Here is a 13,868-nt window from a genome sequence, read left to right on the forward strand (position 1 = left end):
ATATATATATATATATATATATATATAATTTTTTATAACAACTGAAGGTAACATAGTTGCTTGATAAAATGGCACTATGTGCCTGGAAAACACATTACTCTACCCCTTTAATGTTGCTGTTTCCTCAGAAATCCTCTTGTGGCTGATCTTTTTATTGGAAATATTTTTTCTTCAAGAGGTGTTCTCTATGTGTTTTCCTCACACATTATTAACCTGAAGTGCTTCCCTCACTGTTTCTAACAGAAAAGCTCCAGCCAGTTGAGAAAACAATATAAAAAAACTGACTCAGCTTAAAAGCACTCGTCGTCTTGAAAAGACAATAAAGATTAGGAATCTGTAGATGAAAAAGGTGAAATAGGAATTATACTTGTTAAGGTTCTTGTTGAATAAATTTGAAATAAACAAGATAGCACAGCAATGGCAAAACAGAGTTGAGATGTTTTTGTGTTGTTTTATGTGCAGTTCTGGTCAGATGTTTACATGCATTCAGTTTAAATTTCATCTGAGTATTGAAGTTGTAAAGATGCATTTGAGCCCTTTAATCTTCAAAAGGTTTACAAAACCAAAAAGTTTGAATTTATTCATAAGGAGTTTCTCTCATCCAGACCACTTTAAAATTATATTTTTTGACTTAAACTAATGTGGGGTAAACACAAAAGTATTAAAATCGTCAAAGTTATTCACAGTTAGGATCTGTAATGTCTTATAACTACAAAACTTGTGGTTTCTCTGTGGCTTGCCAAGAAACATTTACAGTGGATTTTGCCAAATCCACATTAAATTAATTTTTTTCCCCCAAACTCTTTTTTTTGGAATTAGAACCGAAGTTAATTATTCCATAATCATTTCACTTAGAAAATAAGAAGAGCCCAAATGATCAAATTAATATGAGATGACATCAAATATTATTAAACATTGTATCTATCTCTGACTAACCCTGTCACAACAAGCTATAAATCAGTTATGATGAATTAAAACAAGCTCAATAATTTATGTTTGCATGATTTATCGGTTTTTTTTTTTTCTCTTTCTTCCAAAAATTGGATGATAAAAGTCTTCATTCTGGTGCTCTGGTCTCAACTCGACCTTTTGTCTTTGAAGGACGATTTTGTTTACAGAAACTTCATGATTGATTTTATTTTTTGTTTCTGTCGTTTTGTTTATTTATGTTGGATATTTAAAATGTCTTCCACTATTAAATGTTAATTAGAATGTAAAGTTTGTTGATCTTTGAGAATGTGTTTATGCATTATTATGCCATTGTATGACTTGAATGGTCTCAAAACAATAATATTATCGTTTATCGATACAATTTATCCTCCAGCGAAATCTGCTAACGTGACAGACCTTCTTCTCACCAGAACTGTAAATTTATCTTTCATAAAACAAACTGTATTCCTAATTCATGAACAACACAGTAGATTATTTTTATTTTAAATTACAGCTGTGGCCGCTCAGATGCTAATTCAGACGGATGACATCGTTGTCAGTCATTCGTTTGAAAGTGTGTCAGAATAAAAGAGGTCATCTGAAGATAATTTCTGATTTTCTTTTTGCAGCCTTGAAAACGGTACGAGCGGGAACGATGATGAGGACGGCGAGGAGGACGGTGGAGAAGGGAGGGAGGGACGAACCAATCTGGACACTTTCAGCTCCAACTTTGAGACGACTGTAGAGCAGGCCGACACGGAGGTGGAGGACGAGGAGGAGGAGGAAGAGGAGGAGGAGGAAGGAGCCCAGGGAGATGTAGAGGAAACCGAAAACCAGGACACCTTCAGCTCAGCGTTCGAGCAGATCGTAGAGCAGGTTGATGCGCACGAAGAAGAAGAAGAAGAAGAAGAAGAAGAGAGAGAGTCGGAGGAGGAAGAGAAGGAGAAGGAGAAAAATAAGGTGGTGGACAACAAAGATGGCTTCAGCTCCACGTTCGAGCGCATCGTGGAGTCCGCCCTGCTGAGGGGCGGCACGTGCTACAGCAGCCTCGACTCCCTGGACGTGCTGTCGCTCACGGACGAGACGGACAGCTGCGTCAGCTTCGAGGCGCCGCTGACCCCGCTCATCCAGCAGAGGTCCCTGCTGCAGGGGCCCGAGCCCCTTGAGCTGGAGCTGGCCACGGTTCAGGAGCAGGAAGGGGCCGAGCTCGGAGCCGACGGCCTCGATGGCGACGACACGTCCGGGCAGAGCGCGGCGCGTGCAGGCGGAGCGGGCGGCGCAGCGGGGGGGAGTCCGTTAAGGACGACCATACCAGGCAGCAGGTCAGAGTTCGCGCTGAGCCAGCCCGGACGCTGGGCTATTCCCAATGGATACCACTCAGACTCCCAGGGAGCCGGGGAGCGCGCCGGAGCCATGGTTAGCTCCGTCAGGTAAGGATGAGGCAGCTGTCACTCTGTAGCGTTTAAAATGTGAAGGTAGAAGGCTAAAGGTTATATTCATGAGTTTACATTTGGCTGCTGCAAACCAGGGCTGGACAATAAATCTACATATATAACACAATAGACACTTGATCAGTATCAATGTATTATCAGCCTGGCGGGCCACCAGGCTTAACTTGCTCCCTTACCAGGCTGAGCACTGTTTGTTTCATTATTAGGTGTTTTTTTTATATATATACAACAGTGACAAAGACGAGTTAAAGAGCGTCTTTGGTAAAACGGTTTTAAGCACAAGGGCAGCATAGTATGGTCAGCATGTGAACACATAGGAGACTGAGGTCAGAGGTCATTTTTATTGGGAGGAACTCTAACCACTTACTGTCTTTACAGAACTAAACACTAACTATAACAGTAAAGTGACAAGTCATGGATAAAAGGTAAAAAAAAATTGCACACACTTTAATTAGGATGAAACAACTGAAGTAGTAAAAAAATATATTTATTTTAATTATATTTTTTATGTTTGCCTTTACTAAGGCTTTCTAATGGATATTCATCTCTGTGCTGGGTTTTAGCTGATGTATTTTTAAAGTTTGGTCACAGTCAGTAGAGCCGCATCAGAACGTTGTGGCAAACTCCCAGTTTCTGCTTTTTATCCAGCAGATTTGAACTGATTCCAGTTTCTCTTGAAGAACTACAATACACGAAGATAAAAGACAGAGAATGATTGTTCCAGCTCTCCTGCCATGAGTGGTTATTAATTACATGTATTAGGAACAGCTGTAGCGTCACGCTGCATGTTCAGAGAGGAGTCACACAGGGTTTCACTGTCTCAAACAAAGAGGAAACCTTTTAAATGCTCTGTAGTATGTTTCATTTGCAGTTAGCACAATTAACGTGACTAGCATTAATAAATGTAGATTCTTATATTAATTCAGAGATTTCCAGACCCAACCCAGTATCAATTGATACTGAATGTAGTTCTCTTTGTCTCTTAGAGATGTGGTGTGTTTACTGATCGGTGAAAGATAGGATAGATGAGTTTCCAACTGGGTGAGCCGAAAATCAATTCTCCGTCACCAATAATTAGTGAAAAAAAATGTGTTGTGGGAGTTAGTGTTTCTATGTTTGGTGGAGTTGTGTCAAGATGATCAGCAGGCTATGTGCATTAATCAGAGATGTAGAAAAGTCTATAGTACTCTAATAATATCCTGACTGGAAATTTAAGTTGTGTTTTCTGTCTTGAGTGTAAAAGTGTTGTTACTGTTTTATTTTTCTACTTTTTGACAAAACTAGAACAATCTTAAGACCATAAAAAGTGATTTTATCGGCCTTCTTTTCTGTTAATGTGATATATGTTTCATTTTTATCTGCTCTAGTCGGCGCAGCAGACTGGCAAAAGTGTAATTAACGTGTTGTAACCTTGACTCAACCAGCAGGTGGCATTAGTAAAGTGAAACCCTGCAAGTGGGTGCTTAGAGAGAGAAAAATGTGTGGGTTGAAGGTGGATATGTGCTCTTCTTTTTTTTTTAAAAAAAAGCAACTAACCTTTCAGTACAGACAGATCAATCTCACTTTTCTTCAAGCAGCTCTTGGAGAAAAGAGCTGCTGCTGAAAGCAGTTCTCTTTTCAGTAAGCAAGGAAAATGTAGGTCGACTCCACACATCTTAATATCTTTAGTCTTTCTTCTTCTTTGTGTATTCACAGCTGTGCTTTCTGTTGCCAAGTAAAAGTTATATATTGGCTCAATTGTGAAAGGCTTTAATAGTTCAAGTTTGAAAGTAGTTTTCTAAAGCAGGGCTTTTTGATTTTGAAAACAGAGACGTTGGTGACCATCTCATCCTTTTACTGTCTATTTAACCACTTTTCATAAAGGGTATTTGCAAAAATGGTAAGTGGTGCTAAATCGAAATAAAGATTTCCTGTTATGTAAGTTTTGCACGGAAGACCTGCAGAGATACATTTAGAAATATAACTGTACTTTCTGAAACTAAAGGTGCTACAATTGCAGGGAGTCTGAAACACTAATCTAAGAATCTGCTGCACCAACATGGAAGCTGGAGGAAACTCCATAATGCAACAAAAGGCGATGACAACATGAAGCACCCGACAAGCAGCAGCAGAGAGAGTAAATGTCAGAGTTAGAATGTTAAGTAATGAAGACCAGCTGTACAGGAACACGCAGACAGACGATGCAAAAACAAACTACATAAAACCGAGGCAGGTTAGCTAAATACAAAATCCCCAAAAGGAGGAAAATGGTAGCTAAAAGCACAATGCAAAAGTCTCTAAACCACAATGTTCTTGCATGATGGAGGATCCTTACAGAGAGAAAATCTTTTGAACTGGTTTAACGATTTTCCTCTGCGATCGTAAACTCATCCACTCTGAGCATCATTTGCAAAGTCCCCATGGGACTGTGGGAATACAGCAGCAGCAGCTTACATTACTTCCTTACATATAATTACCTTAATAGCCCTAAAAGACTCGAGGAAAACGGCGTAGAGCCACCCGGGGCGGGGGTGGCTGTGTGGGGCGGGGAGGGAGGCCCTATAACCAGAACCATATGGGGAAAACCTCGCTGCTTCACTGCGATTTAAGGCCATAGGTCTTCCTGGCTGGCATTTCCACCGTCTCTGAGGCTTGTTTTCCTGCACTGCACGGCTCCTGCAGCTCCAAACGGACCGCAACGGCAAACAGTCCCTCCGACATGATCTGCTTAGCAAACTGTGGGGATTCGCCCGGCGCTCGGCAGCTCTGGCCGACTCCAGGCCTCCAGACGCCGGCTCTTCTCTGCTCTCGGGCTCTCGTCTCCGCATCGATCCAGTCCGCAGATGTTGTTCTTTAAGGACGGCCTCGCTTCCTGACCACCAGCGCCAGCCTCAATGAGCTATTGTTTGTGTCATGACATCATCGTCTTCAGCCTCCCCTCTGCCTAGCGGGGTCTCACAGAGCGAATGTGAGCGATTATTGCTCTGTGTGTTGGCCATGCTTTGCCAGACATTTGTGCACTTAAATGTGGAGTGGATACATCTGTTTGGCAGTGTGAAAGGGGAAATATTAAAGATGCTCCACAGCATCCATTTTCACCAGGCACATTGATCCCGGTTCCGCTTTGGTCCTTTTATGGGATTAAATGGAGAACATTAACAGTTTTTGCCTAAATCAGGGTTCATATTGTAGGTAGTATTTATTAGAAAATAGTCTCTAAGCCTTGTCGCAATAAGCAGTTAATCAATTAATAAACTGCATAATAAATTAAAATGAGCTTGATGGTTTCCATGGTGATGATTAGTAGGTAATTTTTTGTTTGCAGAGACTTCATAATCCATTTTATTTATGGTTTTGGTTGCATGTGGTTTTAATTTCCGTTACATTGTCATGTTTTATTTATTTTGGGTTTCATAAAATATCCTCCCGTTCCAGAGTTACGTGTTCTGTAGAAAATTAAAGTTTATTGGCCTTTGAGATGGGAAACTAGCATTATTACACCATTATCAATATATTTCTTGAAAATGGTCTCAAAACACCAATATTATCGTTTATTGCAATAATTCCTGGAACAATTAATCATCCAGTAAAATGTATTATCATCATAGGCCTTTGTGTCTCGTTAGTGTAGATCTGCAATGCATTGACCTCGTTATGAAACCAAAATAGGAGTTGAAATCTTTTACCATCTCATGATTGGATTCCCATTTTTGGGACCACGATTCAATTCAATTTCAAACTGATTTTTGATTCAAAACGATTATTCATAATTATTCCTGCTTCAGTCTGTAGATGTGTAAAGAATCCTCATGCTCTACTCCAGTCTGCTTAGCAAAGCAGAACGACATTAAAATGTTTTCCCCTCACTGCATTCTCCATTGTGTTTTTACAAAGCAGTGACAGAGAGAGCGCCACCCTCTGTGGATGACAACGTTACAGTTTCCATCCAGAAGTTGACTCTGCTGTAGCGTAGCTGCCGTGTTTCCGAAGTCCTCAATCTTCATTTTGTGAATTTTACCAAGGTAAAGCTCATGTCAGTCTCAGTCTTCTCTTCTGTGAGAAACAAAATAAGTCCAAAATGTTTTCCTTCAACAAAAACGGGGCCGGTTGAATCTCTCTCTCTCTTTCTTTTTTTTTTTTACTTTCCTCTTTATTATCTACGTTTTCTTTTTTTTTTACTTTCCTCTTTATGATCTACGTTTTCATTATGTTTGCAAAACTTTGTCGATATTTCCGTTAATGTCAAAAAAAGCACACTTTCGAATTCCATTAAATAACACAATTAAAATCCTGCGTGAATAAGACTTCACGTTACAAACATTAAAAAAACAAGCTGCTCCATCTTCCTACCTCTTCCTGTTGTCTTCTTTGTCTTTTCTGCCAGTAGTAACATCCGGTTGTTGATCACATTTTGATACAATTATGTCATCTTGGCGCACAAAACTTTCATGGGAAAACATGAGCTTTTTCAAAATCGCCGTGCTTCCATTAAGCAGATTTATTTTCCAATTTGCACAATTTTATGGTCAGTGGCAACACAGCTACTGTCATGCGTTCATATGTCCAGGTCCCGTCTCCATGGTGACGTCAGAACGTCCCCGTAGTCACAAAATGGAGGCTGAAAGGCAGCAGACTTGTTTTGTTTTTTAAAATCAAGTTTGGAACTTTTTAAATTGATTCTGAATCGTAGCAAATGAGAATCGCAATTCTTATATCAGTGGTGCCCAAAGTGGGTCCTGGAGGGCCGGCATCCTGTGTGTTTTAGTGTCTCTCCCTGGTTTAACACACCTGGATCAAATGACGGCTCATTAAAGGCCTAAGAAGAACATTGACAAGCTGAAAAGGTTGTTATTGCCACAAGGTAGGACCGACTTTGGACACCCCTGTCTTATATGAACCGATTTTTGGGGTACGTCCTTACTTCTAAAAGTAGATTTTGTTTTACTTATTCTTTCATAAATGCCTGTTTATTGTCATCAAATACAGCCTGTAATCTCCATCCACATAGTTTTTTGTATTTAAAAGGACATTCTTTAGTTGGATTTTCTTGTAAATGGGTATTATAAGACATCAGTGATGTTTTTTTTAAACGTATGACATGCACCGTTACAACATTTTGAGCTTCCTTTTCTGTCTCCCTGTTATTCTCACGTTCCATTCATTTCTCCTCTTGAGCCATTTTATCTCATCTAAAATCACCCACACTCCCCCCACTCGTCCACAAACACACCGTCCTCCTCTGTTTATCGCATCCCACTGTTTTCCATTTCCCCTCTCGGTGTTTTTCTTCTGCTGCTTCTTATCCTCCTTTCCTCTCCTCCGTTCTTTTCAGTGACTAGCCGTGGTTGCACATCTCGGCTCCCGGAGCGTCACGAACAGCTCGTCTTTCTCACCGCAGGACAGAGTGGCTGTGCGGCAACAGATACAGTGTTTTACAAAGATATGCGTACCCTTGAGCTTTTTCACATCTTATCACGTTGAGCCACAAACATCGACGCATTGCGTTGGGATTTTATGCAATAGATCAGCAAACGGTAGTGCGTAGTTTTAAAGTGGGAAAGAGTGAAAGTGGTGACAAGTTTGCATTTTATTTGTTATCAGCCTGCACGTTTTCCTCCTGGACTGTCCTGTGTACTGTATCCCATCCCCCACAGGATGATGCTCCCACTGCCATGCTCCGCAGTGGGAATGTGGCAGCATCAATAGTTTTTCGCTTTGTGTGTAAAGTCTCGTCTGATCAGGACGCCTCAATGTCCTGTAAGTTCACATCATTTGAGGGAAACTCCGAACATGACTTTTCAGGAGCTACTTCTCAGATAAACGGTGGTAAAAACATTTATTAAAGGGTTAATAGAGCAGCCATGTTGTGATGACTTCCTGAAGGCGGAGCTTCAGAAAGAGCAGCAGCTTCTTAAAGAGACAGAGGCTCAATTTCAGGTTGATAAATTATAAAGTGAGATTTATTTTAAGTCATATTTGAGCAGCATTTTCATAACAACTGAAGTTAGCATAATTATGTGATTGTGCTATGAAATAGCACCATGTGCCTGGAAAATACATAATACTGCCTTTTCAAAGTCTGTATGTGACATTAATTACTTTTACTAGGACTGGTTTAATAATTTTACTTTCTTCTAAATAGTGTCGATTAATATGACGGTGTATATGGCCATGCTGAGAATTTTTTTTAAAATTCAATTACAGGAACAAAGTAATAAAATTACATAATATTAGATACACCCGTACAAGAATAAAGTTAAAATAATACAAAATAAAGTCATAATATTACAACTTCATTCTCATAATAGTTTTACTTTATTGTCTTACTGTTATGACCATTCTCATAATTGTATTTTTTTAGATTTTATTTTGTCTCAGTATGGCCCTAATACTCTGTCATAGATTAATAAATGGTGTAGAGTTTTTTGTTAAATCCGTAGAGAAGGGAGAACAGACTGTAGAGCTAACAGATCTGAAAGGCCGTCTTCTCAACCGGTGTGACAAACAAACACCAGCCATTGTTCTGGCCGGAGGCCAAATACAGAAACACAAAATGCGGGCCGCGAATGAATTTGCCGTTTTCTTTGAGGAGACATGCATCTCTGGATGTGGATTATTTGACATTTGACATTTGGTAGAACGTGTGAGGACGCCGACTGAATATCAATCACACAACAGCTGAAGTGTGTGTTTGCAAGAAACCATTAGCATGCAGCGCGAAGCAGTTGGAGCAGCATATGTGACTGACGAAGCTGCAGAAACTGTTGGAGAAGGATGATACTTTAGTTTAGTTTTTTTTTAATAAATCCGCCTCCTCTGCCTTTTGTGAATTCTTTCAGGATTCTAACCTGATTGCAGTTTTGGCTTCTTATTTGTACCAATTATATGGAACTTCCCTCCTGACATTAGTAACAGCAGTTTACACACCAATACGAACTGAACTATTAGCACACACACAGATAGATGGGTCTCCCTGCGTTGCTTGGGTTTGTTCCTGGTCGGTTATTTGCGTGCATGCGTTGCGTTGCTGCATGCGCTCCTCCCCGCCGCCTCACGAGGCCCCACAGATCAGAGCGCCAGGGAAAGCAGATGAAAGCCAGGCGCAGTTGTTTCCATATCAGAGGAGCAGCTCTGGCGTGTGGACTAATCTCTTTCATGTACGTGGAGTGAGAAACGCACATCGGCATAAAAGACTCACGGGCCAGCAGCAGCGCTTACGTAAACAAGGGCTGCGCTTAATTCGCTCACATCCCGAAGCTTCCTCAACGACACACATAGGAAATGTCTCTCTCTCTGTCTCTCTCTCTTTCATGGCATTACTTAGGAAATAAAAATCTCAGCATGGTTCTATAGCTGAGCTGAAACATCCTGCAGATTATCTTTTCCTGGCTCTCACATAGGCGGCTATATAGACACAAACACACACACACATACAAAGACACAAAAAGATGATTACACACTTTTTTTTTTTTTCTTTTTAAAAACATCCAGCAGCACAAAATTTCCTTCTTTCCTTCCAGCCACTTTCCGCAACGCACACAGTAAGGGAATCATTTCAACGCTGGCAGATTTAGCCGTCTCTATTTATAGCCCGACTCCGTGTTTAATGACACATCCCACATTCTTACTGTAGCAACGACTGTTTTGGCTGGCGGAGGCTCTTCCCACCGCAGCCCGGGATGCTGTTCACTGTAAAAGCGTGGCTGTTTTTTTTTTTTTTTTTTGTTTTCCCAGAGGTTAATCTCTGCGAGTCAGACGAGGCTGCTGTTCAGTGTTTCACCAAACACAATCCCACACCTGAGCATAATTGGTCTCACTCAGCCAAAAGAGGTCACCATTGTTCATTGTTTGCAGCTAAAGTGGTGATGTTGTGTTGCTGTGTCTGTAAAGGGAGACTGACAGAGCGAGACTGGAAATAGATCAACACTATGGCGAAAAAACAGGTTTGCAGGTAAATGCTAGAGCTTTCTTTCATTATGAAAGTGAAACTTTTAGTTGTTTTGATTTTCATGGCAGATACCAGAAGAAGCTCCAGGCTTGGCACCGAGGATTCTTCTTATTGTCTGTGATGCAGAATTGATGTTAAAAGTCTCTAATTAACAAGTCCTGTCCTTAGATAAATTTGCTTTTCTTTAATTAGGGATTCACCGATCCTCTTTTTTCACTTCTGATACCGATATCTGAGGTTTAGTATGGCCTGATTCCGATCCAGGAAAACAAAGCTGAATTGACTTTAAATGTTTCTTTAAAAAAAAAAAAAAAACAGACATAAATGAATTACAGATTCATTTGCTAACTCTGCCTCACTTAAACACACCAATAGCTTCACAAGCTTGATCAAACATGTAAAAATAACAGAACTTTCATTTTTCAGTCAGTACAATCAGGAATAATAAAAATAATGTAAAAATAAATAACAAACCTAAATAATAAAGGACGTCCTTTATCGTCCTGATAAAGGATGACTTTATCAGGCTGCTTATGATTTCCGTAACTCCTTCTGGTTAAGCAGGAGACTTTCCGAGTTGCCGCCTGCTGTGAAAATAGGCTGTCGTTTTTGCAGGTCTATAAATTCTGCCGTCTGGTGTATTGTCAGATATGTTTTTTTTTCTCCTTCCAAAATTAAATCCTCAAAAACCAAAAATTAGATTTATCACCCAAACCTAGTTCCTGCCCTCCATACTTTGACACACACCAAATGCCTCAGCGTTGTTGCAGACCATAGTGAGCATCTCTTTTCTTCCTCCTAACTGACTTTAACCTTCAGTTAGCGGTCATGGTTGCTCTGATCATGGATATAATTACTCTTACATAAAGAAAAATGCATCTCATTGTAATTTTAGTAATGAATATCAACCCCTTTTTCACTCCCTGTTAAATGACTGGTGTCAATGTACATTTTAGAAAAAGTCTTAATCACGTTAAATAGACCAAAAGACAAAAAATAACTACATCAAAAAAAATTTTTATCAGCACCAATTTAATCCCATATATGTCTGTTTTCACTGGAAGCACAGGCAGGTGTCAGTGTATGATGGATATAATACAGATGGAGCCAAAAGCCCAAAAACGCTCAGCTTTTGAATCAAGCTTTCCATCATGGCGCTATTGTCTGGACATTTAATTCAAAAACCTTGTGTGAGGACGACTTTATCAGGCTGCTTATGATTTCCGTAACATCTTCTGGTTAAGCAGGAGACTTTCCGAGTTGCCGTCTGCTGTGAAAATAGGCTGTCGTCGGGCAGGTCTATAAATTCTGCCGTCTGGTCTATTGTCAGTGAGTGACAGAGTCGGTGAGTCACGGCAGACTGACTTGTGACCAGAGCTCAGCAGCAAAAACCTCCACACGCTCCTTACAGGTCGCAAACGGACAGGAATCTTATTTTCACAAACTTTACTACTTCGTTTATTTATGGTGGCAATTTGCATTCAGTGTGTTTTCAGTGAAAAGTGCTCTGATGAAATGAAATGATTCGCAACTACTTATAGTCAGTGAAGATAATGAAAATGAACTTGATGAGGAAAAACTGGATTTGTACTTACGATGCCCTAAATTGATGCATCACTTCAAGCTAAGAGGGATGTATTCATGTGGACAGGGCCGCTGATTTCACTGTCACTCTGACTGAACTAGAAACACAGAATGATTTATTCCAAAGCAAATCATTCTTCTGCAAGGAAACACTTGCACACTGCAAAAACAAAATCTTACCAAGTATTTTTGGTCTAAAATATCGTAGTGCACCTGACATAAGACAAAGCTAACTATGAGAAAGTTTTCAGCAAGATAGAGGAGATTAAGTCAATAATTCCTTAATGTTCATAAAAAAGCTCTAGTTCCACTTTCAGATTATTTCACTAATAACAAGGGGAAACTGGCTTGTTATAAGTAAATTTATCTGCTAATCTGTTAAGTACCTTTTCATCAATATCAATGAATTATTTTCCTAAATAAGCTCATATCTTGCTGAAAAGTTACTTCTGATTTAGTTTTGTCTTATTTCAAGTGTGACGAGATATTTGCACTAGAACCTAGACCAAAAATACTTGGTAAGATTTTGTGTTTTTGCAGTGCTCACATTAGTCATCGTCTCGTGTCTCGTTGGGTAGACTCACACAAAGCTTTAACTAACATCATTGACATAAATAATGGGATCAAAACATTCTCTAAGAGCAACTCCCCCCAGTGATCCAGCAGGAACTCAATAATCCATGTTTTTGTTATGTTGTGTTTTTTGTTCAGCATGATGGAGCACTCTGTCATGAGGCAAAGCGATAGCTAAATGTCTTTGAATATTGGGTCAGTGCCCGTGAAAGTCCCACCAAGAACCTGATCAATCCTCAGTCAGTTGTCGAAAAATAATAAAGTAAAGTGAAACTGTTGCTTCCCCCAAGCACTGATGGAGTAAGACAAGTAAGCTCTCTCCTCTCACACCTGCAACCCGTTAGCTCATCAGCCCCAGTCTGTTGTACCAGAGGTCACTCTGCCAGTATTTAAACTCCTCTCTCTCTCCCTCACTCACTCACTCACTCACTCTCCATTTGTTGCTTTCTGTCACCGCCTTGGTTTTGTAAGCTCATGTTTATCATTTTGCCACTAAATAATTCACAGCCACACCAAGACTGTTTTATTTTGTTGAAATGAAGACAGAAATGGCTCCTTGGACTGAAAAGGTTGCAGACTTCAGAACTAGACCGTTCTAACGCACTTTGATTAAAACCCATTCGACTGTTACTCTGGCTGTATTTCTGGTCATCCTGATGGAACGTGAAGGTCTTTTTTTGTGCTTTGCTTTTCGTAAAGGTCTAGTTGACTGACTGAGCTGTGAAGAGAGATTGGAATCGAGTGGAATAGGGAATGTTAAAATAATTGTTTTGTTTGGTGCATGTTTTATATTGTATCTCATATTGATGTCAAGGGATTATTTCGCATGTGGCGTTTTATTAAAATATTGTTGGATTTAAAACAAAAATAATTAAATACTCTCAAATATTTGAAAAAACATATTTTATTTTTTTTTTGGGGGGGGGGAGGCAACATGGAGCCATCTGCTAGATGTTTTCAAATTTTTTGTGATGGGGTACCAAACCTGTCTCCAGCTCAAGGGCCCTTATTAATTTAAATCCGGCCCTGTACGAAGGCAATCGAATACTCAGCAATAGATTGGATGTTTTCTGATATTGCTCATCCTCATTACTTACTTGGTTGGTGAGTTTTAATACAAATCCAGGCCAGTATTTTCTGATTGTGCCTCCAAACATGCAGAAAAAGCTCAGTCGTATCCACAAGTCGGGACACCCCGCGCACACAGACCCGATCTGTTGGCCTCGAGTCTCGATATTTTAGCGCAGAGGAAGTTGTGCTGGCCCGGATACACAGGGCCATTGTAAAGCCACCACTAGGAACAGCGCAATCCGTCAGGAAAAAGTCTGTCCAGCAGGTCGCTCCGCCTCCAACATCCTCTCCTTTGTGAGGAGCCCACACCAACCAAGAAACTTCAAGGAAAA

The 13,868-nt window shown here is 40.2% G+C and overlaps 1 protein-coding gene across 2 annotated transcripts in view; it reads left to right on the top strand.

Moving 5' to 3' along the window:
- Positions 1–13,868, top strand: part of psd2 (pleckstrin and Sec7 domain containing 2) — a 47,085-nt gene that overhangs the window by 17,645 nt on the left and 15,572 nt on the right. For both annotated transcript variants that reach the window (XM_015040487.1, XM_015040486.1), the window contains one exon: positions 1,560–2,360. In XM_015040487.1, the coding sequence (XP_014895973.1) occupies positions 1,560–2,360 (801 nt within the window). The remainder of the gene's footprint in view (positions 1–1,559; positions 2,361–13,868) is intronic.

This window comes from Poecilia latipinna, unplaced genomic scaffold, assembly GCF_001443285.1.
Source record: "Poecilia latipinna isolate Pla-1442-1.1 unplaced genomic scaffold, P_latipinna-1.0 Scaffold511, whole genome shotgun sequence".
NCBI classification, from domain to species: Eukaryota; Metazoa; Chordata; class Actinopteri; order Cyprinodontiformes; family Poeciliidae; genus Poecilia; species Poecilia latipinna.